The 24654-nt window shown below is 44.3% G+C and overlaps 2 protein-coding genes across 4 annotated transcripts; both read left to right on the top strand.

Moving 5' to 3' along the window:
• The first annotated feature begins 469 nt into the window (after nt 1-469).
• ulk2 (unc-51 like autophagy activating kinase 2) lies at nt 470-8650 on the top strand. Its single transcript, XM_034528479.1, has 13 exons — nt 470-479; nt 957-1157; nt 1262-1342; nt 1862-2127; nt 2218-2396; nt 2981-3090; nt 3303-3440; nt 3579-3820; nt 3966-4144; nt 4265-4383; nt 4633-4790; nt 4949-5084; nt 6124-8650. The coding sequence occupies exons 1-13, from the start codon at nt 470-472 to the stop codon at nt 6186-6188; spliced, it is 1884 nt and encodes a 627-aa protein (XP_034384370.1). The 3' UTR covers nt 6189-8650.
• A 1903-nt stretch (nt 8651-10553) lies between these two features.
• LOC117728191 (aldehyde dehydrogenase family 3 member A2-like) lies at nt 10554-24011 on the top strand. 3 transcript variants are annotated; one of them, XM_034528982.1, is made up of 11 exons: nt 10599-10691; nt 14696-14857; nt 15797-16028; nt 16246-16331; nt 16426-16634; nt 16796-16913; nt 18322-18463; nt 19919-20085; nt 20219-20318; nt 20422-20666; nt 23603-24011. In XM_034528982.1, the coding sequence occupies exons 2-11, from the start codon at nt 14696-14698 to the stop codon at nt 23615-23617; spliced, it is 1476 nt and encodes a 491-aa protein (XP_034384873.1). In that variant the 5' UTR covers nt 10599-10691; the 3' UTR covers nt 23618-24011. The 3 variants fall into 3 exon arrangements, with proteins under 3 accessions (XP_034384871.1, XP_034384873.1, XP_034384872.1); XM_034528980.1 differs by lacking the exon at nt 23603-24011 and having other exon boundaries at nt 10554-10691; nt 20422-21176; XM_034528981.1 differs by lacking the exons at nt 10599-10691; nt 23603-24011 and adding an exon at nt 14283-14449 and having other exon boundaries at nt 20422-21176.
• The last annotated feature ends 643 nt before the right edge of the window (nt 24012-24654 follow it).

Here is a 24654-nt window from a genome sequence, read left to right as displayed (position 1 = left end):
AATTAAAAAAAAAAAATGCAGTTGCTAAAAAGTGTCTAGATTGGTGATTGTAGCTCTCATGTTGCTTTATGTTGCCCATAACACCCTGCAGCTAGATACAAACACAGAATGAAGTGGGGTGACTTGTGTTCTTAATGTGATATCTTGATATGAGCTAGCACCTAAAGCAAGATTACTGAGAGCAGTTGGCCTTTGTGCACCTGCAAATCCAGCACAGTTTAACCAACACATTTAGGTGATGGCTGGTACAAATCAAACTTTAACTGTAATGTTAATTCTAAATTGTTTCAGATTTTCCTTATGTAATGCACAAACTGACACCATAATAGATGTTACAGAGGAGGTGTTTCAATGTATTTTCAATAGAAACTAAAACCAAGATGGTGATGATCGAAGCTTCAAAAACAGCATCGGGTGATGTCACGTTGACTGCGTTCACTTTGTATCTGCAGTCTGTGGGATGCACACGATGGGTTCTGGTGACAAACACTGAATGTGTTGTTTGATTTCAGGAAAACTCCACAAGGCTCATTTAATTCCAAACTGTACCATATGCAGTTGTGTCCAGGGCATTTGATTTGTGATTCATAACCTCAGATCATATATTATATATTGTGCATCTCAGTAACTGTATGAGGTCCCCACACATGCTTCGTTTTGGTGTGACCTTAAATCTGTGTTGAGGTCTGAAGAAACTGACATGAGCCAAATGGAGAAGAAAGAGGTCGCCAGAGAGACAGCGTTTGAATACCTGAATCCAAGATGAAGCTGAGAATTGTATCAATGTATTTGGCCTTAGAACAGGCCAAAAATGAATTTTCCTAAAGAATACAAAGTTCCTTGATTTTCTTCAAGAAAGTATCTCCAAACACAAGACTTACAAGTATCATGACATTTTCATATATACCTGATGGTTTCATGACTTTAGTGGCCAAAAAATACATTTACTTTTCCAGTGTTAATTGTTGATCCAGTGCTTGGCTTTTACTTGTGTTTCTTTGTGTTTTCTAGGTCTGGGACTGTGAGGCGTTCCAACACTAGTCCTATGGGGTTTTCTAAGGTGGGGTCGGGGTCCCCCAGTTCCGCAGACGTCCCTCAGATAGTAGGCAGGCGTCTCTCCACCGGCAGCTCTCGGCCCTACTCCCCCTCGCCTCTTGGTAAGGACATGTCCAGACACGTCTCCAAGCACATCCGTTTTTTAATATCACCTTCCAGACAGGAGTTTGACTCACAATGCAAATAACAGTGTTTTTGTCTGCAGTGGGCACCATCCCTGAGCAGCTGGGTCACTGCTGCTGTCACCTGCAGAACCATGAGCCTCGCAGCCGCAGCTCCTCAGGAGGTCAGTGCACAGGCAACACTTCAGGCTGGGCGCCTGGTTAACCCCCATTGAGACAACTTGTTCTCTTAGATTTCATTCCTGCTCCTGTAGGAAGCGTGGGTTGTCCAGACAGCCAATGTTAATTAATTAGTTGACGCTAAAAAAGTGAAGCATCTATTGGAAATTGTACCATATGGATGCAAAGGAGCAAGTTTTAGGGGACAATATGTGTGCAGCAAGTGACCTCAGTGAAAATGTTGCTCTCAAATATGGATTGTAAGATAAAAACATCAAACGAATTTTGACTTTTCATTCAACCTTATGAATGAGGCTTCAAACTATTTGGTACAGCCCTACTTCCTGCTGCATATTTTTATCCCATGCAGAATAAAGCGAGAGCTGAAGACCTTCAGCTGAGAGACAAATGAGACCGTGAACAATCTTAGTTAACACTATACATTACATGCTGATTCTAGTACTATATTCTATTCGGCCTGTTAGGTGAAATTAACTCTAATCTGGCCCCTCTACCTTCTCTAGGTTCCCCCGTCCCGTCTTCTCAGCTCCTTGGGGCTCGGCTCCACAGCGCCCCCACCCTGACCGAGTTTTACCAGACCAGGCAGAAACTCCACAAGCAGTTGTCAGACCCTGTGCAGCCGTCCGCCTCCTCCTGCAGCCATTCCCCTCAGTTCGGCCGACCAGCCAACCTCGGCACCTCCCCCACCAAGCTTCTGGGCTCCTCCCCCCGCACATCTGACTGGCTGCAGAAGTCGCCGCTGCCTACGATCATTGGCTCACCGACTAAGGTGAGAGCAGATGTTCGTAAGTGTACAGATGATCGATACTGAGTGAACTCGTATGTCAGTTTTTACAGTTTTCATGTTCCTTCCATTCAGACCATTTCGGCACCATTCAAGATCCCCAAAACGCAGGCGTCCTGTAACTTGATGGCCCTGGCAGACAGTCCTGTGCCCACCAAGACGCTGGCAGATGCCCGAGATATCTGTGCCCACCACTGCAGCCCGTACCTCACTGGACGCCCAGCTGCCCCCGAGGCCAGCAGGACCTTTGGCAGGTGGGCCTCACTTGGAGAAATGTGTCTTCTGCCTGTTCGCTTCGCTTGTTCCCGACTTTTCCTTTGCACTCACCTCAGCTGCCACCATAATGAATGTTCCACTTATAAATGATTGTTCATTGGTCTGGTGTAGTCATTGTGGTTCAACAGTTTTAACATAAAGTATTGATTGTGCAGTGGATCAGTAGTACACCTGTGGACCGGCTACAAAATGTAATTTAATTTACTTACTTGCTTCTTTGTGTATTTTGCGGGGTTCAATGGCGGGAGCCAGTTTCACACTCACTTAGTCTATGATGCATTTCTGCGCATACAAAACACATTCCTCGGTCCAACTCTCCTGGCATAAAGAATCAAGACATTTGTAGAAATTAGGACGTTTGTGTTATTTTCCAGGCTTTCATATGCTTTCGACCCAGGATATCTCACTCACACCATGTATATTCACATGCATGGAGAGGAAGAGGGCACGAGCTTGGCGCACCCCTTGATGTTACTTTGACTTTCGTCTGTCCTCCACCATACGACGTCACTCTGTCTGCTGTTTGACATTGCACTGACGTTATCCTGCTTTTCTCTGAAAGGTCTGTGAGCACGGGTCGTATCTCTGAACAGCCAATCAGAATCACCCTGGGTGGACAGGCCTATCAGGGCAGCACTGACAGCTTGAACACAGAGCGACCCATGGACACGGGTAGGGTACACTGCTGCACACACAATGGACAGGTTACCACAGGTTGCCCTATGTGACTCACTTTGTCAACATAAGAAATCCCTAATGTTGTCGGTATTCTTCAATATACAAAATTCTCTATGAACATTGTCTATTTATAACTAAAATGCCTCATTTAAACTACACCAGTGTATGAGAGAGAATGAAAAGGATTGCGTTTCCTCTTCCCAAAGCCCCTGCAGGTCCCATCGGGCTGATTCACTGTGGGTCAGCGAGTCCTCGTACTGTCCTTTTCACTGTGGGTTCACCGCCCAACAGCAGCACTCCTCCTACCTGCAGCCACCTGGGCACACGACCACGCACCACCTCAGGTGAGCGCCCGTCCCCTGAGCTGGGTTAGTGTGCAGACTGATGCACTATGAACAGTTAGAAGCAGTTCTGAGTGGAGGTGTTTGTTAATAGTACTGAACTCCCGTTCCTCCGCCTTCTCCTCCCCGTCCTTGTCTCAGTGGGCTCCAACAGTTCAGCCGGCTCCCTGTGCTCCACGAGCGGTCGGGTCTATGTGGGATCTCCTCCAGGCATGGCCCTGGGCTCCTCTCCTCCAGGAGGTTTTGGTGGCGGGCAGGTTGTCCCTGGGACTGAGGGGGCACCCAGCAGCCTGCGCTATGTTCCCTATGGGACCTCCCCTCCCAGCTTGGAGGGATTCATCACATTCGAAGCGCCGGAGCTGCCTGAGGAGACCCTCATGGAGGTGAGGGAGTGTGAGGTCAAATGTTTGGTGTCTAATTCTCATTATTTACCAGGAAACCGTATCAATCGGACAACTTCCTGACCCACTGGTATCCTCTTTTAATCTTCTTTTTGTGTTTGACGTTTCACTTTTTGTCCTGTTCCAGCGTGAGCATACAGATACCCTGATGCACCTACGGATGATGCTCTCCTTCACTGACTGCGTCCTGGAGATGGCGGCAGTGCGAGCTGGAGCGACCGAGCTCGGCATGTCGGCCGCCTCCATCTACCCCCCCCAGGACAGCGTGGTCGTGGACCAGATCAGCCAGCTCAGTAAAGAGTGGGGGTACGGAAAGGCTTAAGTCTAGTTTGATCATCTCGCTAATATCATGCAGTCTGAGGAGGCTCTTTGTTCAATGGCGTTGCTGCAGTGTTTCATATACTCTGGTTGCGCTGCCCCCTACAGACAGGTAGAGCAGCTGGTGCTGTACATGAAGGCGGCTCAGCTCCTGGCTTCCTCTCTCCACATGGCCAAGGCTCAGATTAAATCGGCCAAGCTCAATCCCTCTACTGCTGTCAAACAGGGTAAGGACATTTTTATTTCCCAATAACCTTAACCGGTGACCAGTGCGTTAAACTGGAACCTGTGGGTGAGGAAGGAGACGTGAAATCTGCTGCTCATGCACTTCATCAGCAGGGGAAAGACACTGTAGTCATGGGCAACGTCCCTGTGTCTGTTTGTCCTTATTTACTGTCTATTTACAACGCTGTAACTTTCAAATACAAATTTATGTAAAAACTATACTTATTCTCTCCCGGTGTGTCTTCTCTCAGTGGTGAAGAGTTTGAATGAGCGTTACAAAAGCTGCATATCCCTCTGCCGGCAGCTGACCGACAAACTCAACCACTTCTTCTCTGATAAGCAGCGCTTTGTAGACGAAATCAACAGCGTCACCGCGGAGAAGCTCATCTACAACCACGCTGTGGAGATCGTGAGTGTCACCCACAGTGCAGAAATAACAAAAGTATTGCAGTCTGGTATTGAGTCTTGGGACCTCCACCAGGTTCTTTTCAAGCGGTAGGTTGAGTAACGTGCAGCTCTGATCTATAGTCAGCCTAATGTGGTGCTGTTTGTGTATGTGTGTCTCAGGTTCAGTCAGCAGCTCTGGATGAGATGTTCAAGCAGACAGAAGACATAGCCTACCGCTACAGCAAGGCCGCCATGCTGCTGGACGGCCTGTCTAAGATCCTACACGACCCTACTGATGTGGAGAACGTGGTCAAGTGTGAGTGGGACACACATGCCCAGTCCTACACAATAGGCCTCATTGCAGGTCAAAGAGCCGCTACCAGTGCTGAAGCGTGACATGCAGACGCGATACATTTTGATCAGCTGCTACAACCTTGGTGTGTCGGACTGACATTCTGGACCGTAGCATCGGCTCGGTCATTTACATGTTCTCCTTCACCTCCACGCAAACGTAAACAAGAGGGATTGGATTAGGGTTAGTGCCGTGATGTTTCGGCCAAGCGGTGGTGCGTTCAGGGGCCTCTTCTTAGGCTTGATCTTTTGGTTGGCTCTGATCAGGTTTTAGAGAAGTAGGCGTGCTGCAGCGACTAACATTCAGTTGGTCAGGATCCGCGTGGCTAGGTCGATGTTGTGTGGCGGCGTGCCTCGCACACTGGGGTCCGCACATATTCGGGTCGGCGCGTCCTGACTAGCTGGCTACGGTTATGCAGATCTTCAGTTTGAATCTTTTCAAAGAATTTCTCACATTCACTGTATTTCTTATACTCTGAATTTTCTCGTGTTCAAGCAAAGTTCCAGATTTGAAGTGTGGAGCGTTAATATGTTCATGATATCAACAACAACAACAACAAAAATCAATGAAAAATGTAATGACGCATATCACAAAAAGTGTGATATGTTGTCACTCTGTCCCAATTGACTGAGGTTTATTTACCTTTTTGTTTAAATTGTAATATGTGAAGTTCTACAGCACATGTCGTGATACGGCTCTGCGGTGACGCAGCATTGACCGCCTGGTCATGTTGAGGCTTTGAGGCTCTTTTAGCAACACTGATACCTGACATTAGAGGCTATGTAGTGTGAAGGTACCCGTTTATAGCAATGTGGGGGGTTCATGATCCAACCTCATCAACATGTACTTCTTTGTGAATAGGTGGCATTTATCAGGCTGAAATGAGCCATTTACAATAACCGAGATAGTTTGCTGGATCTTCAGGACCAGCAGACCTGGATCCTTGTATTTAACTTGTTGTCACAAGTTCTTTTTTATATGCTGTTGTCTGTTTTTCTTGCAGACAAGGCCAGCGTGGACCGCAGGATCTCAGCCCTCTGCTACTGCACTGTAACGCTCTACGAGTAGCTACACACACACACACACACACACACACACACACACACACACACACACACACACACACACAGAGGGACCAAGTCCTAAGACGATTGACACATCCTCACAAAGCCGTCGTTCCTTCCTGTAGCAGTTGAAGCACTTTTCATTTGAATCTGTATTTATCGTCATACTGGCTGCATCACGGACTGAACTGTGACAAGCGACTGATGCTCAAATGTACAACCAAAGATGACAACGGATCGACAAAAAACTAAACAAAGGCTGAAGCCAGATGTGGACACACAGCATGCACTTTCACGTGCATTTTTCTTCGGACGCTATGTTGGAGGAAAACCATCTGATCAACATGTATAAAAAAACAAACTCATAGCCATTTTTCAAGATATCATTTGTTTTTTACCAGAAGATGGACAGGACTGAGACACCGAAGATCCTGCTTACTATGTGATATGAATGGTTTATTTACTGTGTTTAGTTTGTCATTGTTCTTTATTTATTGGTTCAGAAGAACTTGGGTATTTGAGTCTCCTGCCTGTCTTGAAAACCTCAAGTATTGGAGTCGAAGGAATTGGAAGAAACTAGCAAAGGGCTTACGGCCAATCAGAAACACAAACTCTTGTTACAGACACTAGGCCGCCATGTAAGCAAAGGAACTTGTTCTTACTTTTTTTCTTGTGTTGTTAGCTCAAGCACTTTATTGTGGATTGAGAGGAAGAGAAGTGTATCCGTAGGCGTTCTAAAGGTAGAAATGTGAAGGCAGGTGATTTTCTAATCACTCCTGCTCCCACCTTCAAGTCTCACCTGCTCTGCTCGGTGAACCGGCCTACAGGATGCATACGTTTCCCAGAAGGCAGAGCGACCAAGGCAAAGTGTAATTGGCTGCAGCTCAACTTTGTGGGAACTCTTCTGTCGAGATCAACTTGGTATTTGATAGAACCCTGTTTCTCTTTTTAGCTGTTTGAATTTCATATACACAAAAGGGGCATGCCACTGATTTAAAGTACGGATATTTATCTGCCTGTGCTACTTAAAATTTGACCTTTTTTATTTTCATCTAATAAAAAATGTCACATGTTCTCCAACTTAATGGCAATGTAATGTTAAATTGGTGGAATAGCCCTTTAATTCCAGATACAGTACGTGTGTCTGGCACATGAACAAATTAGTTACTATTTGATTGCAGGCATTTTTAAAGCGTCCCCTTTTATTTACCATTGACATGATATCAAATGCAGTTGCGCTCAAACATCAAACCAAAATGTCTTTTTTTAATTTTTTTATTTACGTTTTGACAGCAGGAAAGCTTTGATTGGCTTTTATTAACATGATATTCATTTTACACTTTTGCAAATTGTAGAAACGGCTTTGAGACGCTCATCACATTGTTTCCATTGTTACCCAGTTTAGTAGAAATGTAACAAACCCACGGGGGACGTGCTGAGTATGTTGCTCATCGTGAGGTGTCACAAGGTTCAGAAGAACCAATCGTCCACCTTCAACCTGATGAGATCATCGTGAAACTGGTCATATTAAAATTTCACTAAAAATACTACAGCTTTTTATGTTCTGTCAATATCTGTAGCTAATAATTGTTTTTTGTTTTTTTACAAAACTTGGTGTTTGCAAACTTGTATATATTTGTATGTGGTGCATGTGATGATTCCATGCCCCTCTTTTTGGGAGGCGAGTGTGTGCATCTGTGAGTGTGAGGTTACTGTTTAAGTTTTGTGGGTGTCGATGATACCATCAGATGGCCTGCCTGTCAGTCAAAGAGCACAAATCTTTACATGTACATAGATGAATTTGATATATTTTATTCATGTCTGCCAAGGGTTTGATAAGGAACCGATTTTGGCACAACAGGGGGGGTGCCAAAGCATAAAAAAATACAATTTGTGGTAGCTCAAAAACTTCACCAAGAACTATTTTTTACCAGGACTGTTCATTGTTGTGTTCAAGACACATTTGTTTTGTGGCTCTCGTGAAGTTTTCTAGAATGAGAGCGATCTCTTCAGATTTCAAACTCAATCTCGCAAAATGTCCTTTTCCTCGACTTGTCACAATCTGCACTGCGTTGCATCGACTCTGTCCCCCCTGTGCCCCCTCAAGTCGTCTGCCGTGCTCCCAACAGTGTATGTATGAGTGTATATGAACACACGTGTGCATTAAGGCCAGTAGTATACAGTCATTGATGGAGAAGGAGGTGCCTTCTTGTGAATATAGACAGAGGCCTACTCCTTTTGTACAGGTGTGAATACATTTGTTTCCGTGTACAGATGTTTATAAATGCATTCACAGGCACCCAGTGGTCCATGGGCCTGTTCCTCTGATGTACTGTTCTTTTTCTGAGACATATCTGGGTGACCGTTTCCCCCTCGTCCTTGTCATGAGCACTCTGAACCACACAAAGCCTTTTACTGCACATGGAGTGAAGAGGGACAAATAAAGCTGATGGAAACCCACCTGAATCTTTGCTCTGCACCATTTATTTGTCCATGGACTGTTTTGGATGAAGCATGGGTCTCCGTCTTACCCTGTAGAACCTCTAGAGTCTTGAATATACGTACCCTGTTTTACGCTTCTCCAGCTTGAGCTGAATGCATTTTGAAGCCACAACCATGATAATGCAACTCTTTCCAAGCATCGATTTTTAAAAGAGAAATGTCAACGTAATACCCGTGTCCCTCACCAAGGGGTGTCTGTATTTGTTCTTTTATGGAATACAAATACAGTCTTTGTTATTAAAGAGAAAACATTTAACGGTCTCGCTGTGGTTAATTCTTTGTGCTTGCTTCTTTGTCCATTTCCCTCGAGGTTGAACGTTGGGACGAAAAGATCTGAACTGGAAAACTTGATGTGTGATGATTATACAAATACGGATTCAAAAGTATAGAAATTGCTTGCAGCTTTCTGGAGAACTGCTCATGAAAACAACTTTACACTAAACGCTGCACTTCCTTGGATTCTCACCATCATGACATACAGCAGCCCCGTCACACACCCGAGGCCAGGCTTTCTCCTGAGGCAAGGTGGACAAGTGCAGGGGGCCCTGAAGAAAAGGGCCCAAGACGGCTATAGATGTATTATGTTTTATAGATTCGAAAAAAAACGGAATTGCAGTACTTCTGACTCATTGTACCCCAACATAAATTGCAATGGGCCCACAAAGTACTTACAAAATATGCAACTCAACTGTATACTAATTACTGTGTACTCCCACTTCAGAGGAAAACATTGTAGTACTACATTTACCTGACAGAGAAATAGTACTGGATATGTTGCAGATTCCAATTTTACACACACAATATACAAATTGAAATGTAGTGCATTATTAATCAAACTATCTACGTAGCTTTTTTCCTATCTTTATTCACGAGCGTGCTCTTTTAATTCAAAAGCATTGCTGTTGATTTCACAGTCAGATTCCATAATGCTTTGCCTCAAAACTGAGTCCCTGCACTCAAATAGTCCCTGTTTGCGTTTGGATTTGTTTTGCTTCTGCTCAAACATATCCTGTTACATATACATATATTGTTGCTTGCACAGATTCCCAGCGTTCCAGCTACAGCCCCTTCTCCATGCCTGCTCTGCTCTTGAATGCCAGATGTTGTGCTGACCAATAAAATGATCGCTGCCTCTTTTTGGGTGTGTTCGCCTGACTAGATTGTCCCTGACAGGCAGTTACTCTTAAACCTTACCCTAACTCTTCCCTATTGTTCAGATCACAAATAAAAGGAAACAACCCAGTCACAAAATAAGTTTGATTTAGATGAATAGCAGATGACCTTTGAGTGTCAGTCATACAGTATCAGGATCTTCTATCTTCCCTCTGAATTCAGATTTAAGTTAAAAGGACACATTCCATCGTCACAGACTCATTTCACTGCAGATTGATAGCAGACCACCTCAGAGTGTAACCCAGAGAATAACAGGATATTATGATGTAGACATTTTAAATTATAGTCCTTTAAAATCTTCCCTGTCTAACTTCAGATTAGAATAAACATAACAGTGTATTGTCACAAACTAATTTCATATCAGATTAATAGCAGAACATCAAGTGTTACTCAGAGAATATCAGGACATTTGGATGTAGGATTTCAAAATGAAAGCCCTTTAAAAATAAGAAATAAAGCAAAATGTGGGAGGAATGAAACCAATTGAAAGAAAACTTCAAAGAGTTACCAATCTGAACTGAACTACGTTAAAATAAAATAAAATAATGCATTTAAGAGAGTAATGATTTGAAGAAAGTATGTAGCATTCAGGGAAGGAATATGTCAAATGCAATTTCTTTAAAAGAAAAACGTTATTATTATTATGTTATTTTTCTCCTCGTCCCTATTCTAAGGGAAAAGAGGATTTTGGATCAGAGTCCAGCATAGGAGGTGGCGGTAATGTGCCTTTAACGAGAGTTGCCACTTCCATTTAACAACGCGAAGAAGAAGCAGCAGCAGCAGCTACTCACGTCAACAGCAACACGAGTGAATACTAACGCTGATCTGAGAGGTAAAAGTGGACCAAAAGCGTTTTACAGTAGGCTGGTTAGCGTTGGTCAAAACAAAGGTCTAGATCATATGCTCAGTAACTTCACAGGGGTCGATCGTAACGTACAGTTCGGATAGTGCTAACCAGTGTTTGTACCGATAGATAACTTTAACGTTACTGTATTTATAAATTGCTTAGTAAAGGACATCTATCTAAAAATGTGTGTAAAGTGTCCTTACCGAATCAAAAGTTGGTTAGCCGACTGTAGCCCCGGCTGTAGGGTCGGTTAGCAGACTGTAGCCCCGGCTGTAGCCTTGGTTAGCAGACTGTAGCCCCGGCTGTAGGGTCGGTTAGCCGGCTGTAGCCTTGGTTAGCAGACTGTAGCCCCGGCTGTAGGGTCGGTTAGCCGGCTGTAGCCTTGGTTAGCAGACTGTAGCCCCGGCTGTAGGCTTGGTTAGCAGACTGTAGCCCCGGCTGTAGGTTTGGTTAGCCGGCTGTAGGGTCGGTTAGCCGGCTGTAGCCTTGGTTAGCAGACTGTAGCCCCGGCTGTAGGGTCGGTTAGCCGGCTGTAGCCTTGGTTAGCAGACTGTAGCCCCGGCTGTAGGGTCGGTTAGCCGGCTGTAGGCTTGGTTAGCAGACTGTAGCCCCGGCTGTAGGGTCGGTTAGCCTGCTGTAGGGTTGAGTAGCAGACTGTAGCCCCGGCTGTAGGGTCGGTTAGCCTGCTGTAGGGTTGAGTAGCCCCGGCTGTAGGGTCGGTTAGCCTGCAGTAGGGTTGAGTAGCCCCGGCTGTAGGGTTGGTTAGCCTGCTGTAGGGTTGAGTAGCCCCGGCTGTAGGCTTGGTTAGCAGACTGTAGCCCCGGCTGTAGGGTCGGTTAGCCGGCTGTAGGCTTGGTTAGCAGACTGTAGCCCCGGCTGTAGGGTCGGTTAGCCGGCTGTAGGCTTGGTTAGCAGACTGTAGCCCCGGCTGTAGGGTCGGTTAGCCTGCTGTAGGGTTGAGTAGCCCCGGCTGTAGGGTCGGTTAGCCTGCAGTAGGGTTGAGTAGCCCCGGCTGTAGGGTTGGTTAGCAGACTGTAGCCCCGGCTGGAGGGTTGGTTATCCGGCTGGAGGGTTGGTTATCCGGCTGTAGGGTTAGTTATCCGACTGTAGCCCCGGCTGTAGGTTTGGTTAACCGACTGTAGCCCCGGCTGTAGGTTTGGTTAGCCGGCTGTAGCCCTGGCTGTAGGGTTGGTTAGCCGGCTGTAGCCCCGGCTGTAGGTTTGGTTAGCCGGCTGTAGAGTCGGTTAGCCGGCTGTAGGTTTGGTTAGCCGGCTGTAGCCCCGCCTGTAGGGTTGGTTAGCCGGCTGTAGGGTTGTTAATAATAATAATAATAATAATAATAATAATAATAATAATGCATTTAATTTATATAGAGCTTTTCATAATACTCAAAGACACTTCACAAATCCTAAAAGCTAAAAATAAATAAATAAGAATAGCTAAAATACAGGTAAAACAAATAAATAGGGACTTTCTGAGTCGCTCAGACCCTGATAAGAAAACAAAAACAAACAATCACACATTAAAAGCAGTTCTGAACAGGTGGATTTTGATTTGCGATTTGAATAAGGAAAGATCAGTGCAGTCTCGGATGAGTTTGGGGAGAGAGTTCCAGAGGGAGGGGGCAGATATGGAGAAGGCTCTGTCCCCCCACGTCCGGTGCTTGGTCCTATGTGGGATGGACAGGAGATCATCAGAGGAGCGGAGCTGACGGGATGGAGTGTGGTGGTGGAGCAGGTCGGTGAGGTAGGAGGGGGCCTGATTATGGAGGGCTTTGTGAGTGAGGAGAAGGATTTTGTATTGGATTTGTTGTGGGACGGGGAGCCAGTGAAGGCTCTGGAGAACAGGGGTGATGTGATCACGGGAACGGGAGTGGGTGAGCAGGCGAGCAGCAGAGTTCTGGATGTATTGGAGTCTGTTTAGGATTTTGGAAGATCTGCCATAAAGAATACTATTGCAATAGTCAATTCTGGAGGTGATGAAGGCGTGGATTAAAGTTTCAGCAGCAGATGAGGAAAGTGATGGGCGGAGACGGGCAATGTTTTTTAGGTGGAAGAAGGAGGTTCTGGTGATTTGTTTGATGTGATGTTCAAATGAGAGGTTGCTGTCAAACATGACTCAGAGGTTGTGGATGTGAGGGGAGGGGGACAGAGTGGAGTTGTCAATGGTGAGGCAGAAGTTGTGACTGGTTTTGGTGAGAGATTTTGGGCCGATGATGATCATATCCGATTTATCACAGTTGAGTTTGAGAAAATTGGTTTGCATCCATGATTTAATGTCAGTGAGGTAGTTGGTCAGAGTGGAGTGAGTAGTAGTGGTAATGGCTTTTGTGGAGATGTAGAGCTGGACATCATCAGCGTAGCAGTGAAAGAGGAGACCGTGATGACGTATAATGTTACCAAGAGGGAGCAGGTAGAGGATGAACAGAAGAGGACCAAGCACCGAACCCTGGGGGACGCCCTGAGACAGAGGAGCAGTGGAGGAGGTGCAGTTGCTGATGCTGATGAATTGTTGTCTGTTTGTTAGATATGATTTGAGCCAGGAGAGAGCAGTTCCGGTGATGTTGAGGGACGATTCGAGGCGAGAGAGAAGGATGTTGTGGTTGATGGTGTCGAAGGCTGCAGTGAGATCCAGGAGAAGGAGAATGTTGAGGTGGCCAGAGTCTGAGGAGAGGAGGAGGTCATTGGTGACTTTGAGAAGGGCTGTTTCGGTGCTGTGCTGTGAGCGGAAACCAGATTGAAATGGCTCGAACAGATCGTTGGAAATGAGGTGGGTTTTGAGTTGTGCAGCGACGACGCGTTCCAGTATTTTTGACAGGAAGGGAAGATTTGAGATGGGCCACAAATTGCTCATGGTCTCAGGGTCGAGTCCAGGTTTCTTGAGGATAGGGGGTGACAGCAGCCAGTTTAAGTGTGTCGGGAACTGAGCCGGAGTTGAGGGAGGAGTTGATTATTGCTATGATGAGTGGAGCGATGGCTGGGAGACATTCCTTGGTGAGAGTAGATGGTATGGGATCCAGGATACAGGTGGAGCTTCTCATTCCTGTTGTGAATGAAGAGAGATCCAAAGGGGACACAGGGGAGAACTGAGAACGGGGATGAGGGGTGAATATGGGGAGGGCGGGTGAGGTCTTCAGGTTGCTGTAAATTATATCAATTTTTGTATTGAAAAATGAAAGGAAAGAGTTGCACTTGTCGACTGTAAAGGATTTGGAGGTGTTGTCCCTGGGTTTGAGAAGCTTGTTTATTGTTGAGAAGAGAGCCTTTGGGTTGGAGGAGCCAGCGTGTATGAGGTGTGAGTAGTAGGTGGTCCGGGCTGAGATGAGAGCGTCTTTGTATTGTTGAAGGTAGTCAGAGTGGGTTTGGAGATGGACTGTTAAACCAGTTTTCCCGCAGAGTCTTTCAAGCTGGCGCTTACGGGATTTAATTTGGTGGAGATCAGGAGTATACCAAGGAGCTGAGTGAGTGAATGAGACCGTTTGGGTTTTAATAGGAGCCAGCTGATCAAGACAGGAGGAGAGTGTGTTATTGTAGTAATTTACGAGATCGGAGGGATTATCAGACAGTGGGAAAGGGGAGGCCGACATGGTACTGGCAAGAGAGGCTGAAAGAGTTGTGGGGGAAATAGTTTTGAGATTTCTGAAGGATATGTTGCGCTTGGTTCTTGGGATGGGGCTAGGGATGCCAATGATGTGACGGTGGTCGGAGATATTGAGGTTGAGGCTGGAGAGCTGAAGTATAAAGGTTGGTTAGCCGACTCTTGCCCCGGCTGTAGGGTTTAGTATCCGGCTGTAGGGTTGCCAACCCTACAGCCGGATACTAACCAACTAACCGACTGTAGAGTTGGTTAGCCCGGCTGTTTTTTTGATCGAATTTGCTTTGAGTATGTTAGCCATTTTTAGAGAAATCTTTTAAATCAACCATAAACTTAATGTTTGCATCAAGGGAATTCAATGGGTAATGTTGACTGTTTACCGTTTTATATTTAAGATGTCCCGAGAACTGCTGGTTGTACAACGGGCCAGGAAGTCCTTCCAGACTGGGAAAACCAAGCCTCTGGAGTACAGAATTCACCAGCTGAAGAACCTGCTACGCTTCCTCTCAGAGAGACGGAGTGACATTGCAGATGCTGTCAAACGTGATCTCGGCAAGGTGGGACACTTCAAACTCCATTTCTGAAGTAGTTGTTTTACTTTGTATTTTTATTTTGGTCAGAACATTTCCACACACATATTAGTGATGAGGCCCACTGACGTTCTAACCACTTGTGTGATTAATATCTCCAGAAAAGTATGCATGATGTCCCAACTAGTTTGCTCTGTACTCCTGTAGATTATAATAAGACTTGAGACCGCGGTAATCTTGTCTTTTCAATGTGATCATTGTGATCGGATGCACCAGATTGAAACTCATATGTGTCATTGACACTTCAAAGCGACCTTGCTGATCGAGTAGTGATTGTATATATTTTGTGGCCGGAGGACCGGTTGGGAAATGGTGGATACACATTTTATTTTCTATAAATTCTTCACAATTAAAGTCCCCTGTTATTTATGTGCTTATTACTCCATGCAGTATTAGTATACTTGATGAATCAACAAAGCACCGCTAATTGAGTGATAAACACATTTCCCTGTACATTCTTCACAATAAAAGTAACCCTTATTTTTATTATCATTTAAAAGCATTTATATTTAAGCAGCAAATCAGGAAATGTTGAGCTTCATCAGCAGTAACTTAACAGGACTCAGACAGTAGGTCTCAGCTGTGCTCCAGCCTCCCATTTCCACATGTGTGGGGGAAGTTGATGGAGACCTGCATTTGAAAAGAATTGTTCGGATTTGGCCCAAATGCCACGACACCTCACCAAGACCCGAACTCAATGCGAGCCAAGCCACCTCGGCATCGGTGTGATGGGATCCCAATGCGAGCAAGATCCCATGACAAACGCATGTAACTTTTGAGGCCTATTGTGGTACATATAGTGTAACTGATCAATGTGTTTGTGTGCAACTGGTCAATATTTTTTTTTTTTTTACATTTGAAAAACTGTGACTGAGCACTGGATTTTGTCCCTACTTACGCTTTCAGAGTGCACATGGGACCGAGTTGTTTGAGACACTGGGACTGGAAGGAGAGATCAATCTGGCTATTGAGAAACTGGCAGAGTGGGCGGCCCCTCGGCCAGTAGAGAAGAGCCTCCTCACCATATTTGATGAGGTTTATATCCAGCCGGAGCCTCTGGGAGTGATGCTCATCATCGGGACCTGGAACTACCCGTGGGCTATCACCCTCCAGCCACTGGTTGGAGCTATTGCTGCTGGTACTACACACACCCAAACACACACATACATATTTGTAGATGGGGGTGCTGGTCTTATTAAGTGTGCATAGCGTGTATGGTGTAGCTACAGGGGCAACAGGTGTAGACTCTTGATGCATTGTAACGTGGCTCTTGTGTGGAAATGGTCTTTGCGTTTGCCGCGGACACAGCATAGCGATTGTCACCGCTCCCATTGCGACTCTCTTTCATCTTTCAGGTAACGCAGCAGTAATAAAGCCATCTGAGGTCAGCTCCCACTCTGCCAAGGTCATGGAGGAACTTCTCCCTCAGTATCTAGACAAAGTGAGCCTCCTGCTTTTTGATTGAAAGGATTCATCTCTTTACACATCTGGTGTGAATGTACATGGAGTTTAATGACTGCGTATTTTCAACCTAGGATCTGTACCCAGTGGTGACGGGTGGAGTGCCGGAGACCCAGGAGCTGCTGAAGCAAAGATTTGACCATATTTTCTACACAGGAAGCAGCACTGTGGGTAAACTGGTGATGGCGGCTGCGGCTCCCCACCTTACCCCGGTGACCCTGGAGCTAGGAGGGAAGAGCCCCTGCTACATCGACAAGAACTGTGACATTCGTGTCGCATGTCGGTCAGTCGTGACTGTAAAATAGATCACAAAAATTTCCGCCGTTACCTGAACTATATTAATAGCACAACACACAGTGGTTGGGCAAGCTACGGCAACGTCAAAGTCCATCTTCAAGGTTTGAGGCTCTTTCATTTTTTGGTTTTTTTCTTCTCCCAATGCAGACGCATTACTTGGGGAAAGTTTGTCAACTGTGGCCAGACATGCATTGCTCCAGACTTCATCCTGTGTGAGCCCTCCATCCAGAGCCAAGTAGTAGAAGAGATCAAGAAGTGCATCAAGGTTGGTCTACAATCAGGATTGTAATATGGCAATCTGACAGATCCTCTAATGACAAGGCAAGACATTTCTCAAGAGCTCATCTGATCTTCTAGGTGGGTGTATTGCAGGGCTCTAGTAGTGCAGACAGTAGCTCATTGACTGCGGTTCTCTTTTGGCGCTGTTTCTGTGTAGCATGGGCGCTGGAAGTAGGGGGGCCAAGGGGCCACTGGCCTGCCTCCATTACTACAATCCTTCCAGTCCGGCCAGTGCGTGTGTAAACTGGAGGTTGTTACAAGTGTTTTTTACTCCCAGATTTGCTCCCATTTGAGTCTGTGCAGCCCACTGTCTACGTGGCAACCCACCAACTTAATTCATTATCGTCACTCTGCGGTCGGGTCATGTAAATTAACATTCTGATGAACAGCGGGGGGATAACATATTACAACATTAATAAGGAAAATGTTAATAACATTTTCTAAAATGTAAATAAAGCAGAGCTGCTGTCTGCTTCTGCTCCACTGCAGACCGCTGAGAGATGCTTTCCCATTTATGCAAGAGGAACAGTATCATTGATTATTTCACAAGCTAAAAGCGTAGTTCTGTTTCATGTTTTATAACAGTTCATTTGGGCGGGTTGATGATTTATGCATACACGCAGATTCTCACTTGTAGCCAGCATGTGTGTAGCTACAGCCCACATTTACCATCACGGAGTGCTGGGCTGAGTATTGTGTGTAAGTTTGCTTACGTTTTCCCGCTGCAGTCAACAAGCACGAGTCGACAAGTTTGTGTATTTGCCTCACAAATACAAGCAACTACTACTTGGAAACCTCTCGGTCAGCGACTTAAAGTGGTTCTCTGCGTGGAGCAACGTCGGACTCCCATCTGAGCTGCAGCCTGAACCTCTTACGACATTTACATTTGCGTAATGCCAGGCCTTCGCTTGGACAAGTGACTGAGAAGACATGTCTTTAGAGACCAGGCTCCACCTCCCTCCATTTAACTTGACATCAATCTCTGCTGGAGGAGCAGAGTGGCCGTAACCCCTCGTTTTGTTTAATTTTTATCTTTTCAATTAGTCCTTTCCACAGTTTATATAGCACACCAGTAACTTGAATCAAATAAAACACACTTTCACAACACAATTGTGGTCGGTGAAAATGCTGAGTGGCTAGTAAATTCTGAAAATGTTAAGACATCCTTTTCAGGTCATAGTCCTTGACAGCCATAGTTTGTCATTAGTCTTAGTTAAAGTATACGATGCTGAATTCTGACATGTATGTTTATTCTTAATTTATTTCCATGTTTACACAGAGAAGAATGGTTATATAAATGTGTCTCAAAGTCACAGAAATGTATCAATAAACTTGTGTGTGACCCTGTTTTAAGTAATCTGAACATAATTGATCTTCTATTTTACACTATGCAGGAGTTTTACACAGATAATCCAGAAACGTTTGAGGACTACGGACGCATTATAAACCAGCGGCACTTTAAGAGGCTCATGGCTCTTATGGAGGGGAGCACAGTGGCTGTTGGTGGAAACAGTGATGAATCCCAGTGCTACATAGGTAAATGGTTTGTTTGAGCAGTTGGTTGCTAAACATAATTGGTATTGTATTTTAGGCGAACATCTGAAGTAATGTGAACTGAATTCATTATGGTGGTGGTTAGTTCAAGAGGCCAGCTGATTACCCTACATGTTGTTGATCGTAGGCCTTATTGGCCTGCACATAGTGTTGATAAAGTAGTACCCCATACAAGTCAGCTAGGGGAGCGTTCCTTCATATATACTCATCTTTATTATTGAATATTAAATGAGTTTGCCGACCCGATTGTAAACCAGCAGGTTTTCTTGGTCAGTGGCCCTACGCTTTAAACTATGACTCTCTAGGGATCTGTCGGATGTGTCAGAGATGGAATGTCAATTTCCTCTTGTTAAAGGCAAAGGGTCTTTTCAATATACATTTCCGGGTCTGTTTGTTAAGTAACTGGCATTAGTAAAGTACAGGAGTACAAAACTAAGACGAGGACCTTCATCACACGAGACACAGATAGCGGTCTCCTGGGTGAAGGTCCTTCTGTTTTTATCCGTTCATACCACAAAAAAGGCAGTTGTTGGGTTTTCCAGATAGCCAGTCCAGCTGTGACTTGAAAGGTGTGTCTGAAAAGTGAGTAGCTTGTTTCTTCATGGCAGGTGTGGTCATCTTGGATTCATAACAGTGAAAGGCATTCCTGACACAAAAAGTATCAAAACGACCCGTTCGTCTGCTTTTCTTTTCTCTACTCAGTGAATTATATACACCCAAACATGTATCACGGAATACTGTGTATGCTCTCTGTGAAAGGACTATATGATATAAAACCTGTATGATTAAACTATGAGGCGCTCTGTCCAAACAACAAGTCTGTAATGCAGTTCATCAGGTCACATGACATATATTGCTTCTGTCCATCCAGGGACAGGGATCCTCCTCTGTTGCTCTCCTGAAGGTTTCTGCCCTATGAAAGGTTATTTTTGGGGAGTTTTTCCTGATCTGATGTGAGGTCAAAGGTCAGGGATGTCATATGTGTACAGATTGTAAAGCCTTCTGAGGATAATTTGTGATATTGGGCTATATAAAATAAAATAAACTGAATTGAATTGAAGTCTATTTCTGCACAATAGCATATATATATATATATATATCTCTCTAGTCTGTAGTAGAAAAGGGGTTTGGCTACATTATCAGTTTATTTGTTGAACCTCGTTAGCTGAACTGATGGGTCATGGCACATAAAAATAAAAATAACCTTGGATATATTTGCAAGACTAATGACATTGAATATATCCTTTTTTCCAAACGCTCTCTCATCTATGTGTAAATTGTTGATTACTTATAGTTGTGTCCATAACAGAATAGGCAAACTTGTATTTCTTGCCAGGGTACTTCAAACTGGCAACCACTCCACTATCTTGTTTGTCCACTGCTCATGAAGCCGTATCTTCACTCTGGAGTAAGCCTCTTCTTCCTCTCTCCTTGCAGCCCCCACTGTGTTGAAGGATGTGACGGAGGAATCCGAAGTAATGAAGGAGGAGATCTTCGGGCCACTTCTGCCCATCATCACCGTTAGCGGTGTAGACGAGGCCATCCAGTTTATTAATGAGAGAGAAAAACCTTTGGTTATATACATCTTCTCCCATGACAACAAGGTAAACGCGTCACATTCCCTTTATTCAAGTGAACATTTGATCCCATTTCCTGTCTGAGTTTAAAACGCTCTGGTGTGGATACGGTTGTACCCACAGTGCTTTGTTTGATGGACTGTTTGTATCCGATAAACAGCTGATCAAAAAGGTGATAGCGGAGACGTCCAGTGGAGCTCTGCTGGCCAATGACTGTCTGGTGCACTACACCGTTAGCGCTCTGCCCTTTGGAGGAGTTGGTGAGTGTCTAACCGTTAAACCACCCTGCAGTCGCCTCCGGTTTTCTTTGGAAGAACAAAGCTGACGCACATTTCTGGCTAACTTCTTCCATTTTTCTTCCAGGTAACAGCGGCATGGGTTGTTACCACGGTCGGCACAGCTTTGACCAGCTCAGCCACCTGCGCAGCTGTCTGATCAAGCAGCTAAAGATGGAGGGAGTCAACAGCATGCGCTATCCCCCGCACACAGCCAAAAAGCTGGGCTGGGCGCGCTTTTTGCTCAAGCAGGTCAACATGTGCAGGCTGCGGCGCATGGCACTGCTGGCCACGTTGGCCAGTGTGGCCAGCGTGGCAGCATTTGTGGTGCAGGTAAAGGAACTAAAATACCCCAGTTCGGTCCCAAGAGCAGTAAAAGGTTTTGCTTTGATATCTGCAATTTTTTATTTTACACGCCTGTAGATTCTAGAAAGTTTCCTGTAAAGAACAATTTGGTAGTAATTACAGGGGAATTAAAGTTCGAGTCATTTATGTGAGTTTTGTTCAGTTTTTCCATAGGAACGGCCACTGCATTTTAACCCACGTAAATGTGGAGTCATTATGTGAAACATCATTCCCACTCATATTACTTAACTTTAAGTCCTTTCCTGAAGTCTCATGTAATGTTTTTTTGAACAAAAAGCCCGTCAAACAAAGACTCTGTCTCACTTTGGGTTAGTAATCAACCAAAGTGCCAGAGACCAATGACACCAACATAAGCTTTGTTTACAACTTTTCATCAAAATAACCAATAGCTGCTAATGTTGCCGCTGGTAAGACTCCTGCTACCTTTTGAGGCCAACGCCATTCAAGTGCCTATTAAAACAATAAAGAAAAACACAACCAGAAATGTATTTGTCAGTCTTTTAAGGCTTTCTCCTTCTGTCCATTGCTTCCTGTTGTAGATGTAAACATAGCATGTTATTACTTCATTTTTTGTGTGCATTTGTTGGTCTATTTCTAACAGATTTTAGTCCACAGTGAAGCTCTATTACCTTTTTATGTAAAGCATGACTGAATTCAGTAACATTCTTTCTTTTAATTAATTCTTTAAGTTTGAACATTTTGGGTCATGTTTGACATGTTATTAGCATAAATAAATGCTTAATTTATGTTTTCTGTTTTTCACGCCATAACAGAGTTCTGATGTTGCCCTATGTACAAAATGATTCCTATACCGTAGACCTATTATTTCGGTTATAGCTATGGTCTAAGTCTGGAAACATGTACAACTCTTCCAAAGTGTGCATGTCATCAAGTGGGACTGCTCCATAGACGCCTCTGAGGTGGCGACAACACTAAGTCAATGGGCACAATGTCACTTCCACAGCTGAGAACACTACAATGGAATATATTCAACACAAAACCATCAGACTTCTTTTAAATATGTACTGTATATTTACTCTTTGAGGGTATACTTTCACAGTTAGATAGTAACTCTTGATAAATCCAAAGGGTCAATCAAGGACATTTATCATTGAATTCTCTGCACAAATTAGTCTTCGTAACATGATTTCCATGAAAACTGTGATGCACACAGCTCGAAACCTTGAATGTGTTGAGCAATGTCAATGAGTCCTTTTGATTCGTGGAACGACTGAAGCTCGTTGGATTTTGATCATAATTCCCATGCTATGGAACTTTCCATGGCCATCAATCATTTGCATATGGGTCAGCATTATCTGCAACATATTGCATGAAGTGGCCTCGTGCAGCACTTCTTTCCTACGACTGCACCTCTGAATATGAAGTCAGACCCAAGGAGTTATGGAATGTCATTTAGAGTTTTGAAGGTGATGATGTTGTACGCCAACCCAAAGCTGAAGTGGTGGGAGTCGAGCTCTGGACCAAAGAAACACACTTGGAATTTATTTTCTGTTCCAACAAATGCTCATGAAGAGTTGCAGAGGCTCCAATGATTGTTTACGTTCTCATGTCTCTTACTATAAGGTGTGCACATAAACAACGTCTTCAAACTATCACAGTAAGTGATAATCAACAACTAATCTATTGTGTATTATGATTATTATTTTTAAATGACCTTGTGTTTACAGTCATATATTTAAATTATATATACCCAGTTTAAAGTTCAGTTGAGGTAAATGTGGCACACCATAGACATGTGGTGCAGTATGACACACAACTGTAAGTGGATGTTGGGTTTCTCAAATACATGTGTATGACATCAGAATTTCATCTGAAAAAGTATTTATTTCGAGAGATTGACCCCAAAAATATTGCATCAAAGGAAGGTGTACTCAGGGTCTCCAATATTAATAATACCCAGACTGGGTTACCATGAAATGATACTTTATTATATATAATGAAAGAGGGTATTGGGACCAACATAATCCATGACACTTTGTTATTGCATCTTCTCCTGTGTTGGACCCTTTTGGGGTTGCATTGACCATTCTTAGTTTAGGTGGCGTTCTTTTTAAATGCCACTTGAGCATCGTGTTGCCCAACAACCACGAGTTGTGCGGTGGCTCAGAGTTCTTCCAATCGGAGGATCGGCGGTCCATGTTGACGCGTCTTTGGGCAAGGCACTTAACCCCCGTTCGCTCCCGAAGGCTGTGCCGTAGGTGTGCGAATGTGAATATGATTACAATGTGATGCTGTGGGTTTAGTCCGGGTGTACAGGTGGTGTACCATCATGTGGTGAACGGGTGAATGGTGACATGTCGGTGTACCATTTACCATGTCTCTAATGGCTTCTCTTACAGAACAAGCTGGAGTTAACCTGCAAGAGCTAATTCTTAGTTAATAATTCACATACTTTATTGTCCCACACATGACACTATTCAGTATTAATCAGATAGATAGAATCATATTCACCTTAACAGCAGGTCATCTTTGTATTTCATGTAAGTTATACTTTATGGAACAATTGAGATGTGTGTTTATTAATTTTTTTAACAGAGGTGTATTTGTGTGATGACCTTTTTAAATACCAACAAAATACAGTTTCTCAAGATAACCAGAAATGAGTACCTCCCCCACATACCCACAATCCTCCAGACCTGCACGTCTCACAACAATGGCTTTGTCCCTAGCAGACAATGTGTGGTGTTGTTCAAGAAATCTAACCACATAATGCCCATCTACCCTCCCTTTAATTACCCAGCATGCTCCACTGTCCTCTGCTAAATGGCCCCTTTTGTTTGGTCCACCCCACCACCTCGTCGCCATGTGAGCAGTTGACCCCTCTGCTATCTCTGTATTGGATGTGTCTCTTTACACTTGTGTGGGTGTCGTGTTTCTTGCAGAGATTCCTACAATGAGGCTGAGGAGCAGAACATGGTCCAGCTGATCCTGGAACAGCCCCCCACACTCCTGGTCTATAGTATACAACAGCACTCTTGTGACTGAGTGGTCCATATCATTTCCCATTCATGCATCGCTAGACTGATTTCTGTCTTTTACATATATGGTTTTATTGCATTTCAAGTGTGTTACGTCTTTAGCTGCTGCCAGAATTCAATATTGTTTTATAGCATGTTTATATAATATATATAATCTGCAATATTGGTATTCAATTTGGTGATTGGAGATATTTTCTTTTAGGTTCTGACATTATGAATCACTTGTAATACAACTGTGTAACATGACTGATTTGAATGATGCCACTTCTGTTTTAAAAGTTGCTGCTATGAGAACATAAACACATTTATAAATCATTGTCCTGCTGTATTTTTTTTCACTCTGCACTAAACTGATTTATGAGATTGATACATCTTAACAGCGGCGTATTATTAACACATTCCCAAGGTTATTGTAATTTATGACGTGGCTTATATGCTGTTATTAAGGTACATTGCCCTCCGTGGTGGCAATCCGGGTAAAACATTAGCCTCGCCCAATGCTGTGTGTGTGTGTATGTGGGGGGGGGGGGTGATGTTATCCGAGGTCTCGCTCAGTGCTCGAGGTGCTCGGAGTGAAGCTGCTGGTTCCAGTGAGCGAGCTTCCCGGTAAACTGATCCCAGAGCAGCTGGACTGATAGATGACAGTCAGTCGGGCATCCGAAGCGCTCTCACGTCGGAGTATCGAGCCCACGTTCCGCTGAGGAACCGGCGCACGTGTGTGTGACCTGCGGCTGCCGGTGAGTCCACTCTTCCTTCTTTCCTTCTGATCCCGATCTTACGAAACAAGTTGATGTTCCTGAGAACTGCGTTTACTTAGCAGATATAACTTCATGTAGGTCAATAATATAATGTATTTAAAAAGAGTAGCTCTGCCATATTTTACATTTATGATGTCAAACACAGTGCTACCTGTAAATAGTTATTCTAATGACATCATTCAGCATAATCACACACCT

Source organism: Cyclopterus lumpus, chromosome 25 (genome assembly GCF_009769545.1).
Source record: "Cyclopterus lumpus isolate fCycLum1 chromosome 25, fCycLum1.pri, whole genome shotgun sequence".
Taxonomy (NCBI): Eukaryota; Metazoa; Chordata; class Actinopteri; order Perciformes; family Cyclopteridae; genus Cyclopterus; species Cyclopterus lumpus.
This window is presented reverse-complemented; position numbering and strand designations above follow the sequence as displayed.